The sequence below is a fragment of the Nerophis lumbriciformis genome, linkage group LG08 (genome assembly GCF_033978685.3).
Source record: "Nerophis lumbriciformis linkage group LG08, RoL_Nlum_v2.1, whole genome shotgun sequence".
In the NCBI taxonomy this organism is placed as follows: domain Eukaryota; kingdom Metazoa; phylum Chordata; class Actinopteri; order Syngnathiformes; family Syngnathidae; genus Nerophis; species Nerophis lumbriciformis.
Window position 1 is genome coordinate 37,883,617 of NC_084555.2, and position 24,153 is coordinate 37,907,769.

The 24,153-nt window shown below is 37.3% G+C and overlaps 1 protein-coding gene across 2 annotated transcripts in view; it reads right to left on the reverse strand.

Moving 5' to 3' along the window:
- Positions 1 to 24,153, reverse strand: part of prkcha (protein kinase C, eta, a) — a 48,452-nt gene that overhangs the window by 22,852 nt on the left and 1,447 nt on the right. For both annotated transcript variants that reach the window (XM_061968847.2, XM_061968846.2), the window contains exons 2-4: positions 8,391 to 8,454; positions 2,854 to 3,007; positions 927 to 961 (exon numbers count right to left, since the gene is read on the reverse strand). In XM_061968847.2, the coding sequence (XP_061824831.2) occupies positions 927 to 961; positions 2,854 to 3,007; positions 8,391 to 8,454 (253 nt within the window). The remainder of the gene's footprint in view (positions 1 to 926; positions 962 to 2,853; positions 3,008 to 8,390; positions 8,455 to 24,153) is intronic.

A 24,153-nucleotide genomic window follows, 5' to 3' on the forward strand; every position in this document is an offset into this window, starting at 1 on the left:
AATGGCTTTTAAGTTTGTAATGGACAACACAGTGGGATAGAACACCAATCTGTTCTGACTGAAAAATTAAAAATCTTATTACAGTATCTGTAAAGTATTAGCCCCATTTCATGTTTTGCTTGTACACAGTTAGCTCGACTGACTGCAGTTGTACTAACAAGCATGACGTGCTGCATGTATCATGATAAATATTTTAGTGACTCAGTCGATGAATTTGTCTGTTTGGTCGAACTGGCCGGGGACATTTTTTCCAATAAATTTTGGGTATGCATGCCATTTATGTCGGCATAGCCTAGCTTCAAGTTCCACATTTGCAGCGTCAAGTCACGCCAGTGACTCTCTCGGCTACCGTCTGCTGCAACGGTTAAACCCTCTCCCTGCGGGCTCGCTTCTAAAACAGTTCTGTATATTCAGTTAAAAAAGATAAGGTTTTGATTCCTCATTGTCCAAAAAATACCGGTAGTGATATTCCTGGTCTGTTACCAATCTTCCGTGATTAGAACACACATACGTTTGTTGCCGGAAGTAGAACATACGTTTGATGCTGGAAGTACGTTGTTATGGGAACGGAAATAAATGCGCCCAGGAAATGCTTAAAATGACCAAAATACGGGAAATATTGTATATATTACATATTGTTATAAATACATTATATATATATATATATATATATATACACACACACAGGTATATCCTTGCAGTGTGTATGTACAAACGTTGATGGCGAGTTTTGAAATTGTTTAAGAGGGTTTTAAAGGCTACAATGGTGACTCCCATTAGTCGCATCTTGCAAGCGTTTTTAGAATCTTTAGAAACCTAAAAAAAAAATGGTGTGTTCTTGTCTCTCATAATGATTATGAATGATAGGCAAAAAAAAAAGAAAAAGTGCAGTTCCCCTTTAAAAAGAAAGTAATTAATGACATCACCTTGGCACTGGTAACCCTGCTTTCCGATAACACCCCTGCAACAAAGATAGAGGCATAATCACAACATCTATAAAGTGTTGACTTGTCCCTGACTTACTGTATCTCACATTTCAGTATAATATCTGAGTATCGCCTCACGAGACAACACTATAGAAATTAAACTAATACAATAACCATCTGTAAATACTTTATAGTAGTCAAGTGTATAACGGTATAGATTTACAATCCACTGAATCTAAGTCAAGTTAGTCAACACACAGCTATCAGCTAGCAACAAAAGAGTCGCAAGATAATTGTGTCTTGCCTATAGTCGAGCATTGTGGTGTATCATGGTCCCGAGCAGCATGTATTCTGCAGGCACTGGGGAGCTGCGGTTAATTGAGGGGAAATATGAATTTCAATGTTGCATTTCAATGTATGCACCTTTTTAAGCAGAGCATTATCCTCATGAAGCTGAATCCGTACATTACTCATTCATTTGCTTTTTCATTTAAAAAACAACTTATTTCATTATTAAAGTAAAAAAAAAAAAAAATTAAGAATGTTTTGTTTTTCTTTATCTATTAATTAAAGCAAATATGAAGATGATTAGTAACAAGTGTCTAAATTTAATTTCTGCAAATTCATTTTATGTGCTAAGCTCACCAGTACAGTCGTAGGATTTGGGCTTCCAGGTAAACAGAATGTTTTAAGTTTAAGTTATTCAGGATTCTTTTTTTTCCGTCTTAAGGAATTAGAAGATGTGGAATGTGTATTACTACAAAGGTGTATAACAACTCCATTAGTCAAGTCATCTTTTCATTAACGCATTCATGTAAAAGAGTTTGGGCTTAGCAGCAGATGACCAATTACGAGCATGGATTTATGGTTTGCAGTTAATGTCCCTCAGGAACGTAAACCTCTCCTTGTGCCCCAGGAAGAACTGCTGTCAAAATTAGACTTAGACTTCCTTTAATGTCATTCAAATTTGAACTTTACAGTACAGACAAGAACAACATTTTGTTGCATTAGCTTGTGGTAGTGCAGGATAAAAGATTAAAAATAAAAAAATAAAAAATGAACACCGGGAAGAACAATCTAGTATACTACTCTAGATATGAAAACTCAAAATGTCATACTGCAGTTGCAAAATGTAAAAATGAAGGCTGGGAGAAAATCCCAGACTACTGTGAATATGTAAACCTCCACATATTTACATATACTGTATGTACTTGTATATGTACTGAAATACATTACGTTAACTTAATGGCGTAGTTGAAATTTTTTGTTTAATATACTTTCAACCTGGGTGATGTCAGGGAACATAGTAGCATTGTAGACCTCAGTCTTCTTTTACATGTGTTTACCTGCATGCCCAAATCCATGTAAAACTACTTCCAGCTAAACACTGCATATCAAATGGATTTGCAAAAATTAGGTTTACGCATGTTATCCATCTTCTTATTTGATTTCATTAATAAATGTATAATAAGAAAAACTAACCTTCATAAATGTTGTGTTTTACAAATTACTAGTTATGTTTTTCAGTGTTGGTTTCAAATAAAAAAAATCAAATGAAAGAATGATACATGGTTTAAGCTGGGCTAAATGGCAGATTTTCAACATACTAAGCTCACACCTCCAAGAAGACAAATGCGTTGCTGTGGCCACCAGGCAGACCTGAACCCTACTGAGCGCAAGGGCGCATTTTTAGTCTAGCCGCTTTGGTGAATTCCATTTTCAAAAGGATTAAAACAGTGTTAGTTAGTTCACATTAAACAATCACTCCTTGGACATTCACGGCCAGGTGTACTCAATTGTTTTGCGTACCGACTACTCTAAGTTTGAGCTAGGTTTAATTTTGATTATATTATCCAATGAGAAGATATGATGAAAATATTTTGGAAATGTGAGGAGTGTAACCACTTTTCTGACCAGATTTCCTTACCAGATGAAGTCGTTGCAATGGAAACAGAAGGTGGGCTGGCGAAGGAAGGTTGACATGAACTTGTGCCCGTTGACCTGGTGGACTTTCCGTCTCACGGCAGCATGGAGGTTCCTGTTGAGCTCCGGGTGGTTTTTTTTTGTCTCTGTGGCCTCATCTGAAATCATGACGAGCACACAACATGTCTTACATCTCACACTATCAGATGACACTCTATGATGGGCTGTAATTATACGTGAATTCGAAGGGACCAAACTAAACATCTATATTCAAATACACATGCCTGTGTGTCAGGGGCATTCTGGACGTTACACAAATAATCATGCTTGAAGGTTTTCAAACTATGGAGATCAGACCTTTTGTCACTTGCTAACTTTATGAGTGAAGGGCCTGATATTCTAAGATCCTAAATAAGTAGAGCAAAAATGAAGCATAAAAACTGAACAATTGCACACAGTACGTGTTGCAGGTGTGCTGCAGGTAATTACTAAGGGCCTGATCTACTAAAGGTTTGCATGTATTAAAAACGTACAAAATTTTGCGCATGCAAAATAGAGTGCAATCCATTTAGCGTTTTTGTCTTCATGAACATACAGAATATATACTGATTTTCAGAATGCCCACAATACTGTGAGGAGATGCAAATATAATTATTTAGCACACACAATGTGATTTATCAAAACTGAAACTGTTATGTGGTCGCTGTTTTGCGTCTTTACTTAGCACGTGTGAATGTTTGGGCAAACGGCTGTGAGAACAGGCTGCAAAGACAGACGATTAAGAGAGAGAAGACAGTAGTACTACAAGCTATGAGCTTAACTGGTTCTGTGACACCTCAAACCAGCGTCTCCCATTGAAATAAATTAAACCAATTTTGGTGCTTCCCCCCAAAAAAACAACAACATTTTTAACATGTAACAAAACTTAAAAAAAAAAAAAAAAATTGGATATGAAATATTGTCGGAAAATAATACAATACAATGTCTTACTAACAACTACAGTAGATTTTGTGAAGTAATGTAATAATAAAGTACAGCATTTACCTTGGAGAGTGGACTATTATATGATATCTGTTTTCAGCTGCTTTTTCCACTAAACACTGCATCACCAGCTTTCCATATTTTCATGAATAAAGTCTGCTGCTTAGATATTATTATAACATTATTGGCTTGCATTAAACTCATTCTGCTTAAGTAAGGTGCAGACTTGATAGTCAAATTTCTTTACGCTTGATTATGTTTTTGTCGATTTATTTATTTTAATTCAATGAATATCATCCACTTCTTCTCAACACTGTCCTTTCACATTTACTTTCTTCCTTTACATGTGTGGAAAACAAATGTATGTCGATCTATAACTATAACTGCTGCTAGCGAGTAAGACTAGATGTTTTGGTCGGATCTCAGCAATGACATTTTATAGCTGCTAGATGACTTAAGCAGCTGATTTAAACAAATTAAATTTATTTGTTTTGGTGTCTGCTGGCGTTTTTTTCAATAATGTTTTTTATGTAAGAAATATATTATTACAATATATCTCCTTTATAAAAAAAACCACTTCTTGCAATATGCACTTGCTTACACTGGATCATTCCAGACTGACCATCACAATACTGCAGCACCTTCCAGATTAAACCCTTAGTGTGCTAAAAAAATAGGTGCCTTAGTCTAGATAATGCTTCAATAAAGCCTAGAAAAAGTGGTATATAATATATTTGTGTGCTGCATGTCAGCAACATGACAAAACGTCATGTTGGACCATATAATGCCATAAATGTGGAGGGAAATTAATGTCTCCATGGTGACAGTGGGTATACACACAAAAACCTAATTTAAATAGAGTGGTCTCCACCACTTTAGCACTTGTTCTCAATTGTCCTAGTAGATCACCCACAACACGCCCACTAATGTTGGCTATGTGCTATACAGGTTTTCTTGTCCAAGGAGTGTTACCCGATGCTATGCTAACTGTTGTGCTAGTACCTGTGATCAATGATAAAGTGGGGAAACGAAACAGCTCAGATAATTATAGGCCAATAGCCCTGGCAAGTGTCCTGTCCTGTGTTAGAGTCAGTTCTACTGAGTAGACTGGAGAAATATATTTTAACCACTGACAAACAATTTGGTTTTAAACGTAAGCATAGCACTGACTTATGTATAATTGCACTAAAGGAGATTTTAGATAAATATAACAGACATAATTCCACAATGTTTATATGCGTTATTGATACTTTTAAAGCATTCGATAGAGTTAATCATTAAAAGTTATTTTTAAAATAGTCTAAATGTGGTGTCCCTGGGTTATTAATCAGAATATTGGTGTATTGGTATTCTCATCAGCCAATGAGAGTAAGATGGCAAAATATGTTATTAGATTATTTCCCTGTGAGCAATGGTGTGCGCTAAGGCGGGATGTTGTCACCGTTCCTTTTTAATGTTTATATGAATGATTTGTATCTGATGTTAAATGCATCTGGTACTAGTTGTAGGATTGGTGACTTACTCATCAGTCACCTTATGTACGCAGATGATTTTGTCATTTTTAGCCTGTATAGTGCTGGTCTTCAACAGCTTCTAAAAAAAACACACACAGTATGGTAGTGATTTTAACATCATATAAAATGCTAAGAAGAGCAAGATCATGATAGTTAGAAGTAGAGAAGACAGACAGTCAGCCTTTCCTGACTTCTCTCTATCTTGTTCTGCACTTAGTGTGTGCAGTGAAATTAAATATCTGGGACATATTACCAATGACCTGTCTGATGACAAAGATATTTACAGACAGCGACGGAAGTTATATGCTCAAGCAAACATGCTGTGTCAAAAGTTCAGTATGTGCTCAGTTTCTGTGAAGATCACACTTTTTAAAGCATATTGAACACCACTGTATACTGTCCATCTGTGGTGTCGGTTTAAACAAGCCAGTGTGAAGAAGATCATAGTGGCTTACAATGACAGCATGAGACTGCTTCTAAGAGCTTCAAGGAACTGCAGTGCAAGCCAAATGTTTGTCAGTATTGGGGTCCCCACCTGCTCTGCCACTTTACGTCATCTCATGTACAGGTTAATAAAGTACTTCTGACTCTGAATGCTATTTAGCGCATGTCGGAAATAAAATAAATCGAATAGCATAATAATAATAATAATTGATGATTGCATTATTAATTTAAGACTAAATTTAATTTTAATGATCTCCCAGTGGAAAATTGTACTTTTATGGGTAAAAACTCAAGTGTTATTGTCATCAAATGTCATCAATGCCTATTTATTCATTTGAATAATCGACTTGGAATTGACATTGTGGAGAGGAAAAAAAATGTCCAACTTCCATTTCCATACCACATGAAAGTGGCATGTTTTAGCTTTTTATTTATCCAGCTCCCATACTCATTTCTATACCCTTTAGAAGAATTGAAGGCTAAATCCGTAGCTTGTGAGCTTGTGTAAGCTTGTTTTCTGAAACCCTTATTTTGTTAGCGCAAACAGGATGGAGCAGCACTTTTATTGTGAAGACAGAAATTGTTTGGTTTGTCTTTATACTGTTGACAGAAGGCATGTGGGGGAGATTCTGTGTTGAAATAAAAAAGGGTTTCGTTTAGATGGGATTTATGGTTCTTTGAAGGGAGTCGGATCTTTGGGAGTCGTTCTTAGAAAAAGCCGTAAAAAAAACCCCTACCTCTTTATTATCGTTCTTTTTTTTTTTTTTTTAATCAAGGAAACATTCAATGATAGCAGTTATAGAATAAGATGGGGATCGGAATAATTATAATGTATACAGGTATTAAACTATTATTACTATATTCTGAAATATTAGCTATAATGTTGTTGTTGTTCTGATTTTTTGTAAACATTCCACAAGGTGGTGCCATATCCCCATGCTTTGACATTGACATCAATATTTTGAATAGTCCCTCACCCAAATAGCAATTTAACAATACAGAAAAAATACACAAATGTGTACTAATAAATGTACTTATGGATATAAAAAGTATATATACAATTAGATCAAATATTAGGACATTAAAAAAAAATTTAATACACAATTGTACGTGTACACTTGAACGACTTTACATATTGGGAAAACTCTACCAGAAAAGTAAATACAAATTAAATAAAGAAAATATACATAAATAAATATAATTTAAATATTTTTTTTAAATGAAAAAAGTAAATCCAAATGCTGCTATGTTTCCTTTGAATAATTTTCTAGTGCAGTCGTCAACCAGGTGGGCAATTGCTGACACTGTATCTGCACGCGCATAAAAAGACGGCACACAAACAAACAACTCACAACTGTTCTCATCATTCATTTAAAAGAGCCGTTCAAAAGAGTTTCTGCCTGACATTTTGTTTCAAACTGAACTTGCACGAACCAGCGGTCTTTTTACAAGACTGTAGGTTGCCGTGTGTGTCAATCAGTGACAAATGTGACTCATAGCAAAGATTTATGATAAGTATGATGTCTATTTCTTTTATGCCTGTCGATCAAGCCACACTCCTCGACGAACAACTTAATGGGCACTCTCCTCTTTAGACCTTTTAGCCGCAACTTTCTGTTGGAAGGTTATGCAAATGGTTGAGCCATTGTCTTCAATGACACCCTGGTCATTTTTTAAGTACCCAAAATGTTCCCAGACAGACTTCAGCTTTTCTTGGGGGTGGGCCATTTTAGGATAATGTAGCATGCTCGCGTGTCTCTCCCTTAGTGCGTATAAGCAAAAGCACCGCTGGTGTAACATGGTTTTCATTCCGTGCAGGTTGTGCTGAAAATAACGTACCGGCATAATGACCATTTACAGCGAGTGAGGAGGATTGAAACACACGGTTTAGTGGAGCCTTTGCTAACCGTGATGTTTTTAACCATAGTTAAGAGTAAAACCAGTTAATTGCAGCATCACTACACAACAACATCATCTGAAGCAATTCAGAATCAATATATATCAAATAACATTACAAAAACATAAACAATGTAATTAAAATACATCCCTCAAACCAGAGAGGCTCATTATTTGGAATTGTAATTCATATGTATTGTGTGGAGATTGCTGAATCTTAAATCTAATTGGTTAAAGAAACAGCCCCATTGCTATTATAGTTTAAATGACATTAGGCCAGCATTCCTTATTCGGAAAGCCCTGGACAGATTACATTTATTTGGCAAAACAGAAGCTGAAATCTGATTGGACCAAAAAAATCTACACAGCTTGGAAGCAGGGCAGATCGACTGCTGGGAATAAATGTATACAATTTTGTGGAACAAATACTAAGAATTAAGTTGAAAATATACATCAGTGCTATCAGTGCTGAGTATGTTTAGGCCAGCAGAGATAGCTTTGCTGGCCTTGACGACCCACCGCTGGTGTAGTATGGATTACATTTAGTTTGGCATTAAAGCTTCTTTCCCTGCATACACATAGCACATTGTGTCAATGTTGATTCTATGATCAAGCGTGAAAAAATGAAATTGCACGCTAACAAAGACTACCCATAAAACCATAACTTTCTTGTTGGAGTCAGCACAGGGCAATGCAATGACCTCACCATCAACGAAGGATCCATTAAGCTTGATACTGACGTAAACCTTGCCTGCAGGCTCCAATTGTATCTGCAGACACATGCAAACACAACATTTGAATTCAGTACTTGAATTATGTAGCCACACATATTTGTATTCATGTATAATGTATATGAATAATATAATTCAATGTAATGCAAGATAAATCAGACAAATAATCTGGTGTAATGTATATATTGTGATTATAAGGACACCTGTTATGCAAAACCAAACTGTTTTTTTGCTTTTATTTGGGATTTACATAGGTCCCAATACTTTGAAATCAAACCATGGAGGCATGGTGGATATATTTATTAAAAAAATGTTGTCTTTCTTTCATTCTTCCTCCAAACGATCCGTTTGGAATTTGCCCCAAGTGTGACATTTTTCCCAGGTGTGACGTCAGCCGATTATCCATATGGTAGAGGTTTACCCAAAGTGCTTTGCGCAAGTCTGCCATTGCAGTCAGACACTGTAGTCAATAAGCTCCTTCTCTGGGGCAGACTGGCTTATACATGTACATGCATCTTATACATGTACATGCATCTTATACTCTTGCCATTTTGAATACAAATTAGCATATAGTCTGAATTTATATATGTCAGTAGACTTGCTATAGAAGCGCTAAAAACTACAACATGGATGACGGCGAGGAGACACAGTCGAAGTGGAGGCACGTAATTAAGACCGCCCACAAAATGGCGCATCCTGAAAATACGGTCACAAAATAGCTTGAAAACAGTCTGTAAAACATAATCTATGTAAAATCTTGACCAAAGAACCACCATTACATGTTATGTAGACCACAGGGAAGTGTTTCAAATGTAAAAAAAAAGTCATAATATGTCCCCTTGAAAGGGTTTCTTAAAGAAATGTAACACAAATATAACATTATATGTGAGATAAGTATGTTTAGTAGAAGCCCTTAAATGTGTAACTACATACTTGTGCCTTTGTGTACGTGATGTGAGGGGAATTTAAACACTTAACTCGAGACAACAAAGCAGGTCCAGCAGGTTGTGCTGGTTGCAGATGTTTGTGAAGCCTACTGCTTAGCTGTTGTGGATGGCTTATTAACACAAACACACGTATGCATTGCAAAGTGAAATTTTAATATAATCCTAATTTTAAATACATTTCATTTGTAGTCAATGACCGAGCCCATGGCATGACCACATTCTGCCAGGCCTTCACTGTTTCTTATATTAAAGATCAAGTACAGCAACCCCTTGGGAGAAGAGTGACACATTTGTTTGTAGTTGAACTTGCTTTTCTTCATGTTGAATATCAACATGTACTCAAACTGACATCTAACCTGTCTTAAAATATATTTCTGCTCAGCAGTGTTATTATTTGTAAGAGTCACAGAGGGTGAACGGGTGATACAGGCCTTAAGCAAAATATCTAAAGCTGTGTCACAGTAGAGGAAGTTTGGCTGTCTTTTTTAAGAAATAAGGGCTGGTGTGTAGTGGAGCATGCAGCGTTTACCACAATGCGGTGCAATCAAGCGTTGGCGGGTGGACGGCAAAGGAAAAAGTTGTTACAGCGCTAAATGTCATGCTGATAACAACTTGAACCTGAGCGTATGTTCTGCCCTAAATAGAAGCATTCTGTTTTGTGTGTATAATGACAAAAGGAAGATGGAAAAAAGAGAAGAGAAGGAACAAATTATTTGTTCCTCCTTGCAGGTCAACATTTATTAAAACTTAAATACATTCCTAGCTCAAGGACGATTTAAGTAAGCAGTAGAAAATCATTTTGAATGGTGTTTTTTTTTAAATCCACTGGAGCAGTAAATTTAGATTTAATTCTACCAATCTCTAAACATAAAGCTGCTGTATGTAACCGGTTAAAATAAAAAATAAAAACATTTTCAACCAAAAACTATAAGAGCACCAGTACCCGTTAGCTTATGTTACTAATATTGGTTTAAAAGAATAGATTGTACAAAAAGATGCAAGTATTTTTCACAAGTATCAATTTAGTGAATTATATTTATATAGCGCTTTTCTCTAGTGACTCAAAGCGCTTTACATAGTAAAACCCAATATCTAAGTTACATTTAAACCAGTGTGGGTGGCACTGGGAGCAGGTGGGTAAAGTGTCTTGCCCAAGGACACAACGGCAGTGACTAGGATGGCGGACGCGGGGATTGAACCTGGAACGCTCAAGTTGCTGGCACGGCCACTCTACCAACTGAGCTATACCGCCCATTAATCTGCATAAAAAATGTCTTAAACGTTGTTGGGTCGAATCAAATGACTGCTGTTATTGGCTGTCACAGCTGTCTCGCACACGTACAGTACATGTCAAAGCATGTGCACCTACACAAAAAGTAGTGTAAGACAAACAATCAACAATTTGCAGTCATGCTGTGGTTACGATAGCTAACCTTAGTAACTAAATGTTACCAAATCATTACAATTAGTTGACAATATACACACAGTAACTAATTCAAGTGTGTGTATGTTACGTAGGGCATATTTTACATGCTCAGAGCATAAACAGGGCGGGATGTAATGCTTGTAGCACATTTGAAAGTTAGCTCCCTATAGGCAGTCACCATGTTTTGCAATTTTTAAAACAGTACTTGGGTATATTTTTAAACTTATCTGTGACATGCCTAAGTCAAAATACCCAATATCTAAACCTGCTCAGTGGCCTTGTGGTTAGAGTGTCCGCCCTGAGATCGGTAGGTCGTGAGTCATACCAAAGACTATAAAAATGGGACCCATTACCTCTCTGCTTGACACTCAAGCATCAAAGGTTGGAATTGGGGGTCATGTCACCAAAAATGATTCCCGGGCGTGGCCACCGCTACTGCTCACTGCTCCTCTCACCTCCCAGGGGGTGATCAAGGGTGATGGGTCAAATGCAGAGAATAATTTCGCTACACCTAGTGTGTGTGTGACAATCATGGATACTTTAACTTTAACTAAACAACATCTGGTTTTAGGGGTGGACTGTCCTGTCTTATGCAAATTATCAGATCCCAGACAGTTCTTTTTTACTACGTGTCCTGACCAAGGTCTAAAGCAAGGATGCCCACATTGTTTACCTACAAGGGCCAAAGTGAAAATGTGCCAATTGGCCATAGGTGTACAGACGCACGGTGAAGTGTCTAGCTTTATACTGCCATATATAGATAGGTAGTGGAGATAGTTTCCGTTTGATTAAGGGCAACTAGCTAGTCTTTGCTATGCCATCAATGACTCTGTAAGCTTGAATGAGGTCAGCATGAATACACAATGCATTTGGGAAGCTATCCTTTGGTGGGCCATACCAAATGGGCCTCACTTTGGGCACCTCTGGTCTAGAGTAACAACAGGACCAGATAACAATCAGTAATAAACTGTACCCAAAATTTACACCACTGCTCTGATGTCCTCTGTGACAATATTAACAATAAACGATAGTAATGTGACAATAAGTGATAGTAATGATAACATTAATAATGATAACTGCGGTTAAGCTTCCAACGGTTAGCACACCCATTTTGAATAAAAATTATCAAAAAATCAAGATCGCTAAATGCACTTTGATAAACTCACTGACTGGAACTAGCTGGCTATCTTAAATGCTAACATGAAAACAAGAGCTTTTTACATCTTTCCAACAACATATCCCAATCTAAGTGTTTTTTAACATATTGCGGTCTGAGCAACTAAGCTATTCAATTGTACACATTAAACCTACAGTGTATCTCAAAGTGATCGGTTTATATTCAGAAGAAAAGAGATGCGGTGCGTTCAAGGACCACTGAACAGAATAGGACACCCGCCAGAAATAATAAATAATAATAATAGTTTTTATTTTTTATGCATTTTTCAATTAAATAAATCTTAAAGTGCTTCAGTACAAACCAGATAGAATATTAAGACTAAAACACTATCAATGAAGCACAAGAAAAATACAAAACATGCAAATTAGTGGGTTTTTAAAAATGCGTCTATTCTATTTTAAAATAACTTAGTCAAAAGATTTCAGTGTGTGTATAAGTTCTGTTTGAGCACATTCAACAATACCACAATAATAATGACAACAGTGATAACTTTGGTCACAATAACAGTGACATCAAATTTTCATATTGTTACATCCCGAACCGGAACATTGGCAGCAGGTAACACAAAAATATTTGTGTTTCAGACTTGACAGATAGGCAGGTACTCTAGAAAACCACATATGTGTTTACAAGCAAATATTATTTCTTGTCCTTTAAGAAGAACATCACTTCTGGTTATTACTGTAGATTTAAGGACCTTAAGACGAAAAACTAATGACAATTAAAATAAATGCTATATCAATCAATCAAAGTTTATTTATATAGCCCTTAATCACAAGTGTCTCAAAGGGCTGCACAAACCACAACGATATCAGATTCCACATCAGGGCAAGAAAAAACTCAACCCAATGGGATACAATGAGAAACCTTGGAGGGGACCACAGATGTGGGCTACTGGTGCAATGAATGTCGAGTAGATCTACAAAACCCAAAACCTGTGAAGTTGGCACATTGTGTAATTCGTAAATAAAAACCGAATACAATGATTTGCAAATCCTTTTCAACTTATTTTCAATTGAATAGACTGCAAAGACAAGATATTTAATGTTGGAACTGAGAAACGTTTTTTTTTTGTTTTTTTTGCAAATAATCATTAACTTAGAATTTAATGGCAGCAACACATTGCAAAACATTTGGCACAGGGGCATGTTCACCACTGTGTTACATGGCCTTTGCTTTTAACAACACCCAGTAAACGTTTGGGAACTGAGGAGACCAATTTTTGAAGCTTTTCAGGTGGAATTATTTTCCATTCTTGCTTGATGTACAGCTTAAGTTGTTCAACAGTCCAGGGTCTCCGTTGTGGTATTTTAGGCTTCATAATGCGCCATACATTTTCAATGGGAGACAGGTGTGGACTACAGGCAGGCCAGTCTAGTACCCGCACTCTTTTACTATGAAGCCACGCTGTTGTAACATGTGGCTTGGCATTGTCTTGCTGAAATAAGCAGGGGCGTCCATGATAACGTTGCTTGGATGGCAACATATGTTGTTCCAAAAACTGTATGTACCTTTCAGCATTAATGTTGCCTTCACAGATACACCTGCATACCATCACAGATGCTGTCTTTTGAACTTTGCACCTACAACAATCCAGATGGTTCTTATCTTCTTTGTTCCAGAGGACACGACATCCACAGTTTCCAAAAACAATTTGAAATGTGGACTCGTCAGACCAAAGAACACTTTTCCACTTTGCATCAGTCCGTCTTAGATGAGCTCGGGCCCAGCGAAGCCGGCAGCGTTTCTGGGTGTTGTTGATAAATGGCTTTCGCTTTGCATAGTAGAGTTTTAACTTGCACTTACAGATGTAGCGACAAACTGTAATTACTGACAGTGGTTTTCTGAAGTGTCCCTGAGTCCATGTGGTGATATCCTTTACACACTGATGTTTCTTTTTGATGCAGTACCGCCTGAGGGATCGAAGGTCACGGGCCTTGCCGCTTACGTGCAGTGATTTCTCCAGATTCTCTGAACCTTTTGATGATATTACGAACGGTAGATGGTGAAATCACTAAATTACTTGCAATAGCTCGTTGAGAAATGTTGTTCTTAAAGTGTTCGACAATTTGCTCACGCATTTGTTCACAAAGTGGTGACCCTCGCCCCATCCTTGTTTGTGAATGACTGAGCATTTCATGGAAGCTGCTTTTATACCCAATCATGGCACCCACCTGTTCCCAATTAGCCTGTTCACCTGTGGGATGTTCCAAATAAGTGTTTGATGAGCATTCCTCAACTTTCTCAGTCTTTTTTGCCATGTGTGCCAGCTTTTTTGAAACATGTTGCAGGCATCAAATTCCAAATGAGCTAATATTTGCAAAAAATAACAAAGTTTTCCAGTTCGAACGTTAAGTATCTTGTATTTGCAGTTTATTCAATTGAATATAGGTTGAAAAGGATTTGCAAATCATTGTATTTTGTTGTTATTTACGATTTACACAATGTGCCAATGCCAATGTGAATGTGAGTGTGAATGTTGTCTGTCTATCTGTGTTGGCCCTGCGATGAGGTGGCGACTTGTGTAGGGTGTACCCCTCCTTCCGCCCGATTGTAGCTGAGATAGGCTCCAGCACCCCCCGCGACCCCGAAGGGAATAAGCGGTAGAAAATGGATGGATGGATGGATGTGCCAACTTCACTGATTTTGGGTTTTGTAGTAATAGTGTGATTAGAGATTGGCATAATAATTTGCAGTTAACCGTTTACGATTCAGTTAATCAGGATCAAAATCCAGAAGTAAATTAGAAAATTTAGTTGAATGTCTATTTCTTAAAGTTGAATTCAATACTCTCTTCCTTATGTTATGTTTAATAGAAATCAATGTAAAATGCTTTGATTGGTGGATGTAAAACAACTGTGAGGGTAAGAAGAGCTTTAATTATGAGGAGTGTGCTGCAGGCTATAAGGGTTATGGTTACATGGAACAACACCTACGGTGGCTTATTGTCTTCAAAAAACTAAAATGTGTCCTTCTTCCAGGAGGAGTTCTACATTATGACTTTGGTGAGTCCCACTCTATAGGAGGATTTTTTTTTTTAAATACATACTTCCTCTCCAAATTGTTAGAAATAATGAAATAGTTTAAACTAAATAAAATCCCAACATTACATAGTTTTTCTGCATGCATAAATTAAATCAAATACATATAAGCATGGAGATAGGTAATTTATTGCATTATGCTGCAAAGTTTTAACTCCTCAGTGAAAGCAAAACACTGTCTCACAGCAGCGGTGGGTGCGGTTCAAATGTGACATTCACAGATGTCTGCATGGCTTCTGAACTGAGAAATGCAATAGACTATGAACACAAGAGCATAATGAAAATATTTGATAGGATGACATACGGTACTGATGATGAAGATGGCTGTGATCAGAAAAAGAAGTGTCAAAAAATATACATTAAAGTATACATTAAAGTGACAGCTTAAAGATGCTTTGTGATTTGTTTTTTTTTGCAATGTTGCATTCTGAAACCAGAAAGGTCTAAATCAGGGGTGTCAAACTCATTTTTAGCTCAGGGGCCGCATGGAGGAAAATCTATTCCCACATGGGCCCAACGGGTAAAATCATGGCATAATAACTTAAAAATACTACTACAACAACTTCTGATTGTTTTCTTTTTCTTACTTTGACCCCAAATAGAACAAACATTTTGAAAATGTACATATCACAAATAATCCTTTTGGTGCAGGGTTTTTGAAATTGGTGCCGTTTCAAAAACACCATGAAAAACACAATGAATTTAGACTTAATCTCAGTGTATCTACAAAGCAATTACACTTTTAAGTCACAGCCCATCTCGGATTGAACTACCTCATTTGTCACTTCCACATATTAATCCTGTGCTAACTCAACAAACCATACAAACAGAGGTAGAAACTATTCAAGAGGGTTGAGCACCTCCCTGCCTTCTAGGCATCACTGTGTCTCGTTAGAAAAATAAAAGCTGTGCAATGTGTGAACAATTTCGACAAACCAAAAATAAAAACTTAAAAGACTGACAGTATTGCAGTAAATCATACACTGTTCACTCTCTTTAAATTTGCACAGAAGACAATCATTTTCACAGAACTATATCAATGTGCAGTGTCTCATGCAGCATTTTAAGTGGGGTTACCAATTGTTTATTTTACTCCTGGAAAAGGAGGAGAAGTCGCAGCCCCGCTTTATCGTGTACCTCTTGCTTGGTATATTTGATTGCCTACCAGCATAGCTATTGCGACATCCAGTGGACATTTAGATCTGGCCTGCGGGCCGCATGTTTGACATCCCTGGTCTAAATACAGCCACAGATTATTGTCACTGATACTCAGAAATAATACATTTCGACAATTTCTCCTTAATAGAGAGTTTTCTCTATAGAGTTAAATTATGGAATGGATAAATTCAAACAATGTACTAATATAATCCAGTTTAGGATATTAACCCTTATTGATGAATTAATATTAGTAATTATTATCTATAACATATTAAGCAAATTATATGGCTCACATATCATCAATAACTATTAATCAATGTGAACTTTATGGGTTTATTTGTTTGTTTGTTACAGATTCAGTAGAGGAAGTTAACAAATGTGTTAGCAAATGCTCTGAAACGGAAAAGGGGTAGGATTTTTAAAAAAGTATGCTTCTTCCTGGTCATGTTGAAAAGTGAAACTGTAAATATGTGACACATGTGGCGCAGATGAACAAATACCATAACCATAGTTATAAATACAAATACAAATCTAGATGTTAAATATAAATATTAAGTCTAAAGTTATATGTTAAATTTAAATCTAAATGTTCAATCTAAAGTTATATGTTAAATTTAAATCTAAATGTTCAATCTAAATGTTCAATCTAAATGCTAAATATACATCCATCCATCCATTTTCTACCGCTTGTCCCTTTCGAGGTCGCGGGGGGTGCTGGAGCCTATCTCAGCTGCATGCGGGCGGAAGGCGGGGTACACCCTGGACAAGTCGCCACCTCATCGCAAGGGCAACACAGATAGAAAGACAAAATTAACACTCACATTCACACACTGGGGCCAATTCAGTGTTACCAATCAACCTAACCCCAGGTGCATGTCTTTGGAGGTGGGAGGAAGCCGGAGTACCCGGAGGGAACCCACGCAGTCACGGGGAAAACATGCAAACTCCACACAGAAAGGTCCCAAGCCCAGGATTGAACTCAGGACCTTCGTAAATATACATGTTGAATCTAATCAATCATGTGAGTACAGCTAAATATTAAGAAAAATATTGAAATGTCCCACCATTTCCACACCTCTCAGGTCACAGAGACCTGCCCACATCTTACAGCTTCCGCCTTCCTAGTCACAGTCGTAGTGCCCTTGGGCAAGACACTTCACCCACCTTGCTCCCAGTGCTACTCACACTGGTGTCTGAATTTGAATGAATGTTTGGTGGCGGTCAGAGGGGCTGTAAGCGCAAACTGGCAGCCACGCATTCATCAGTCCACCCCAGGACAGCTGTGGCTACAAATGTATCTTACCACCATCAATTTGTGAATGTTGAGTTAATGAATGATGGGTTCTCAGTTCTCTGCAAAGCGATTTGAGTGTCTAGAATAGCACTATATAAATATATTCCATTATTATTATTATTATTATTATTATTATTACACATTTCAGTTTGACATTTCAAATGTCCAAAAAAGGACAAGGAGATCTTAATTATTCCTACTCCTATTCGTTTCACTTCCTGCTTAGTCTGCTTGTCTTCAGTAAACTACAAGCTTTCTTGTACATCATCTTTTAGAGAGGCTTTCTTCTATGATGACAGCCATGCGACCAATGATGTGCTGCGTATGATCTGAGCACTGACAGGCTGACCCTTCATCCCTTCATCCTTTGCAGCAACGCTGACAGCACTGTTACGTCTATTTACCAAACAGAAGTTTTTTATATGACATGGAGCAAGTGCACTCAACTTTTTTTGTGGATCATGGCGAAGACTGTTCTGAATGGAACCTGTGTTGCAGTTCAGTTTCAGTGTGTTGACAATTGTCTTACTTACGGCTTCGAGCATCTTTATTAGAGCAACAATTATTTTTTCGCATCACAGTGATGTAGCTTGATATGCGTCCATGACGCATTAATATCTGAAAGGACGCAAAGTTCCCGGGGACGAACCTAATTTTTACAATGAAAAACGATACATTGTCAACAACTCGTTTAAAATCACATTAGTGGGAGTGCAACGATTGGGTGAAGTTGTCGACAAAATTCTGAAAAAAAAATTGGCGCCGACAAATTAATTTATCGATAATAATCAGTGTTGTCATCGCTCGTGTTCATATAATATTTGTAGATACTTATTTTTAGACCATTTTAGAATTGTCATCTTTGTTCCTCAAATTAGCCTAAGATGGCACACTATATGACACAGTTTGCTGTACCAGTTAAAATAATTTCATATGTGAAAAATAAACAATTCAGTTAATAGCTGATTAATCACTGCTTGAAGCAACTGAGGTAAAAAGGAGTGTACTACTTGGTTGTAAACAGCAGAGGCACTATTGATGATGGTACTACGTTTTCCCATTCAAAGCATGCAGAAAAACTTTACTGTTTTCTGTAAGTGTGACTTACTACTGAAATAATAAGTGTGTCACTATTTATGTTGGATAATGATGTGTATGTACAAAACATGTTTGTCTTTTTGCTTGAGCTTAGCTTTTTCGCTATAAAAAAACTACGACTTTATGTTTACAGCAGAATTCTTTTTACCTTTTTGACCTCAGGCCCAACTTGTCAGCAACAGAGGAACCTGAGGGTCACTCAAATATTAACACTGACTTAGTACTCTTACTCTTGATTTTAATCATATTTAATAATTAATTCTAAACTACTTACAGTTTACAAACGTGTTAAATAAGGTGAAACCATGTGTTGATCAAAAAGATTATTATTTAACAAGTAAACCTTAGGCTTAGGTTAGGCTGATTAGAAAAAACCCAATAACCAAATATACTGCATACGAAAGGACTCAAATAACTGAGGAAAAAATAAATGTACATATACTTATAAGGTGCTAAAATAAATAAACTAAATTAATAATGACTATGTTTTTGAACTAAACTGTCAATGAAATTAGAGTGCAAACTTCTCTATGACTTTAGCTCCAGACTTTTTCTGTTTGTTGACAATGTCATTACTGCCACATGTGGTGGAAAAGTGTCTTACAACTGAGGACCGCTACAGACCATACAGACCACAGCTGAGAAACAGACATTTTTGGTGACCCAACAATTGATTAGAACAATGCCCCATAGTTAAGAAACACCGCTTTCAATGATTAAAATCCCAAAAATATAATTAAAACGTAATTTCAAGCAGAAGTTGTTCTGAAAGATTGACTGCTTTAAAGTGGAAAAATTATGACAATATGACATATATGTGTTGGCTCCAGCACCCCCCGCAACCCCGAAAAGGACAAGCGGTAGGAAATGGATGGATGGATGGACATTTTTAGGAAAGTCGCATTTTCTGTGGTCAGGGTAAAAATGTCCCAACTTTTTTTTAACCAAGAGCCAAATTCTGAAAAATTTAAGGATGCGGGTACTGCTTTGATATGCTTCACCTTTTTTACGTAAACAATCTAAAAGCACCGCTTAACACAGTTAACTGCTTTTTATGCTGCTTTTTATGTGGGCGGGGCCAGTAGAAACGTTTCAGAAGCAATGATTTAAAAATTTTAAATACATGCTTTTAAAAAAAAAAACATTTACACTGAATTTATGTAACTGAAGTATTTGTGTTTGGATTTGGTGAACTGAATTGTTTTACATCAAATTAGGCAAACAATTTAATTGAAAAAAAAATGGTGTAAAATTCAGTGTAAAAAAATTCAGTGTCGAAAAATTCACTGCTTCCAAATGCAAGACTCACTTCCCGTAAATTAAGACTGAAGCAAATGATCCTGTCTCAGAACCAGCCAATGAGGTGTCAAGTTTGAAGTCATGTGACACGGGTCTTGCAAAACAGCATAAAAAGCAGTTAACTGTGCTACCTTGGCATAATACGTTTGTACAACATAATAAACATTTCAATGCAGCCGGCTGGATATTTTATTTTCAAACTAATAGAAATTATTACAATGGTTAAAATCTGCACTTCTGAGTGACCTACGAAGCTCTGCTTCGTGCAGACGAGGCACAAACAGAGTGGGGTACAGTAGGCGGGGCTTGTTTACGGCGCAGCAAGTGTCAGGCGCAAGCGGAGTTCTTCAGCAAAGTTCTGCAGAACAGTGATATTATATCGAATATGTGGATGTATTGTACCCTTTGCGTTTACGTTTCGCCGTGTTTGTTATATCTTTGTTGCTTTTGCTCGATTATAAAAGATGTCGATTAAGGAGGTGGTCTGGGAAGCAGAGGAGCATCGTCCATATTCATATATTCTGGGTCTTATTGTCCATACAACAAAGTTATGCAGAACTGTGATATTACACATTTCACACTTCACATTTCAAAGTGGTCTTTTATTGTGGGCAGCCTAAGGCTCACTTGTGCAATAATAATGCTGTTTAATCAGCATCTCAATTGATATGTGTCAGGCTTGTCACTGACAGTTTTGGTTATGTTTTAGTTTTCCCTCTGTTTGTGTTTTTTCCCTGTCAGTGCTCTTGTTTTTGTTCAGTTTCCTGCTTGCCTCCCTTAGCGCTGTTCCCCTCAGCTGCGACTGATTGGCACCTGGCCACACCTGGTGTCAATCAGTCGGCTGCTATTTATACCTGCCTTGCCCTCCAGTCAGGCTGGAGTATTGTTTGCTGTATGCTGTGGACTTCCTGTTTCTTGAATGCTGTGAGCTATTCCCTAGATCCTGACTCCTGTCTCTGTTTGCTGTTTCCTGGTTTCTGGTTCGTGATGATTATCGATTATATTATAGATATATCTATATATAGATAGCTATATCTATATATAGATAGATGTATCTATATCTATCACAAATCTATAGATACGTGTATATATATATATATATATATATATATATATATATATATATATATATATATATATATATATATATATATATATATATATATATATATATATGGATATATGGATATATATATATGGATATATATATATATATATATATATATGGATATCCATATATATATATATATATATATATATATATATATATATATATATATACATATATATATATATATATATATATATGGATATACAGGTAAAAGCCAGTAAATTAGAATATTTTGAAAAACTTGATTTATTTCAGTAATTGCTTTCAAAAGGTGTAACTTGTACATTATATTTATTCATTGCACACAGACTGATGTATTCAAATTTTTATTTCATTTAATTTTGATGATTTGAAGTGGCAACAAATGAAAATCCAAAATTCCGTGTGTCACAAAATTAGAATATTATTTAAGGCTAATTCAAAAAAGGGATTTTTAGAAATGTTGGCCAACTGAAAAGTATGAAAATGAAAAATATGAGCATGTACAATACTCAATACTTGGTTGGAGCTCCTTTTGCCTCAATTACTGCGTTAATGCGGCGTGGCATGGAGTCGATGAGTTTCTGGCACTGCTCAGGTGTTATGAGAGCCCAGGTTGCTCTGATAGTGGCCTTCAACTCTTCTGCGTTTTTGGGTCTGGCATTCTGCATCTTCCTTTTCACAATACCCCACAGATTTTCTATAGGGCTAAGGTCAGGGGAGTTGGCGGGCCAATTTAGAACAGAAATACCATGGTCCGTAAACCAGGCACGGGTAGATTTTGCGCTGTGTGCAGGCGCCAAGTCCTGTTGGAACTTGAAATCTCCATCTCCATAGAGCAGGTCAGCAGCAGGAAGCATGAAGTGCTCTAAAACTTGCTGTTAGACGGCTGCGTTGACCCTGGATCTCAGGAAACAGAGTGGACCGACACCAGCAGATGACATGGCACCCCAAACCATCACTGATGGTGGAAACTTTACACTAGACTTCAGGCAACGTGGATCCTGTGCCTCTCCTGTCTTCCTCCAGACTCTGGGACCTCGATTTCCAAAGGAAATGCAAAATTTGCTTTCGTCAGAAAACATTACTTTGGACCACTCAGCAGCAGTCCAGCTCTTTTTTTCCTTAGCCCAGGTGAGACGCTTTTCGCGCTGTTTCTTGGTCAACAGTGGCTTGACACGAGGTATGCGGCAGTTGAAACCCATGTCTTTCAAGCGTCTCTTGGTGGTGGATCTTGAAGCACTGACCCCAGCAGCTGTCCACTCCTTCTGAATCTCCCCCACATTTTTGAATGGGTTTTTTTCACAATCTTGACCAGGGCGCGGTGATCCCTATCGCTTGTACACTTTTTCTGACCACAGTTTTTCCTTCCCTTTGCCTCTCCATTAATGTGTTTGGACACAGAGCACTGAGAACAGCCAGCCTCTTCAGCAATAACCTTTTGTGTCTTTCCCTCCTTGTGCAATGTGTCGATGGTTGCCTTTTGGACAGCTGTCAAATCTGAAGTCTTCCCCATGTTTGTGTAGGCTTCAGAACTGGACTGAGAGACCATTTAAAGCCCTTTGCAGGTGTTTTGAGTTAATCAGCTGATTAGTTTGTGGCACCAGGTGTCTTCAAAATTTAACCCTTACACAATATTCTAATTTTGTGACACACGGAATTTTGGATTTTCATTTGTTGCCACTTCAAATCATCAAAATTAAATGAAATAAACATTTGAATGCATCAGTCTGTGTGCAATGAATAAATATAATGTACAAGTTACACCTTTTGAATGCAATTACTGAAATAAATCAAGTTTTTCAAAATATTCTAATTTACTGGCTTTTACCTGTGTGTGTATATATATATATATATATATATATATGGATATATGTATATGGATATATATATATATATATATATATATATATTTTTTTTTTTTGGTTGTGTTCACATTTCCTTTCCTTTCTCCTTGATAGCTGAGAGGATTATAATCAGAGGAAGGTTACATTTGAAATAAAAATGTAAACATTTAATATATTTTTCCCCTGGTCCATATTTTCTATAGGACAAAAAAATATCAATAATTATCGATATCGACCAATATGAACAAAGTATATTGTGAAGCAGTTTTCAGCTGTTTCGCCCAGCCTGAGTCTGCCCCCACAACAAGAGGATAGAGAAAAAGAAGGAATGAATAGATGACAACTGAATAAAAATGGTGGACTCGCGCAAGGCTCTTCGGGTAACCCTCTACCATGTAGTATGGCAGGGCTATTCAACTGGCGGCCCATGGGCCAAATATGGCCCGGGAATGACACCATAGCCCAACCCCCAAGTTCAGTTCAAAACTTCGGAGACAAACTTTTTTGCAGAAAATTCCTAAAAACACTAAAGTGCTCCTGTTGTATCGAGAAACTTGGACAACGGTATACATATTGGCAGATCTTTACATTGACATTTTAACCTTGCTGGCAAATATAGAACACTGGGGTGTAAACTTGTGATTTAGATAACTGATTTGGATAACTGAGGCGTTCCACAAGGCACCCCTTTAAGACCTCTCCTCTTTGACAGTTAGAATTTGTTAATGCAATTGATGTAACTACTGTGTTGCTGTAGCTTGTTTATTTCAGATGCAGTCAGTAGTCATTTGTTCAACTTTTTCATGTATACGAGTGGTGTTTCTCAAGATTCCATTTTAGGTCTATACTCTCTTTTTCATCATTTGGGCTATTCACACGGTGGCCTGGAGCCTATCTCAGTTGCATTCGGGCGGAGGGCGGGATACACCCTGGACAAGTCTCCAACTCATCACAGGGCCAACACAGATAGACAGACAACATTCTCACTCACATTCACGCACTAGGGACAATTTAGTGTTGCCAGGTGCATGTTTTTGGAGGTGAGAGGAAGCCGGAGGGAACCCACGCAGTCACAGGGAGAACATGCAAACTCCACACAGAAAGATCCCGAGCCCGGGATTGAACTCAGGACCAAACAAGACAGTTTGATCATATTGCGCCTATACTGGCTCACCTGCACTGGCTTCCTGTGCACTTAAGATGTGACTTTAAGGTTTTACTACTTACGCATAAAATACTACACGGTCTAGCTCCAGCCTATCTTGCCGATTGTATTGTGCCATATGTCCCGGCAAGAAATCTGCGTTCAAAGAACTCCGGCTTATTAGTGATTCCCAGAGCCCAAAAAAAGTCTGCGGGCT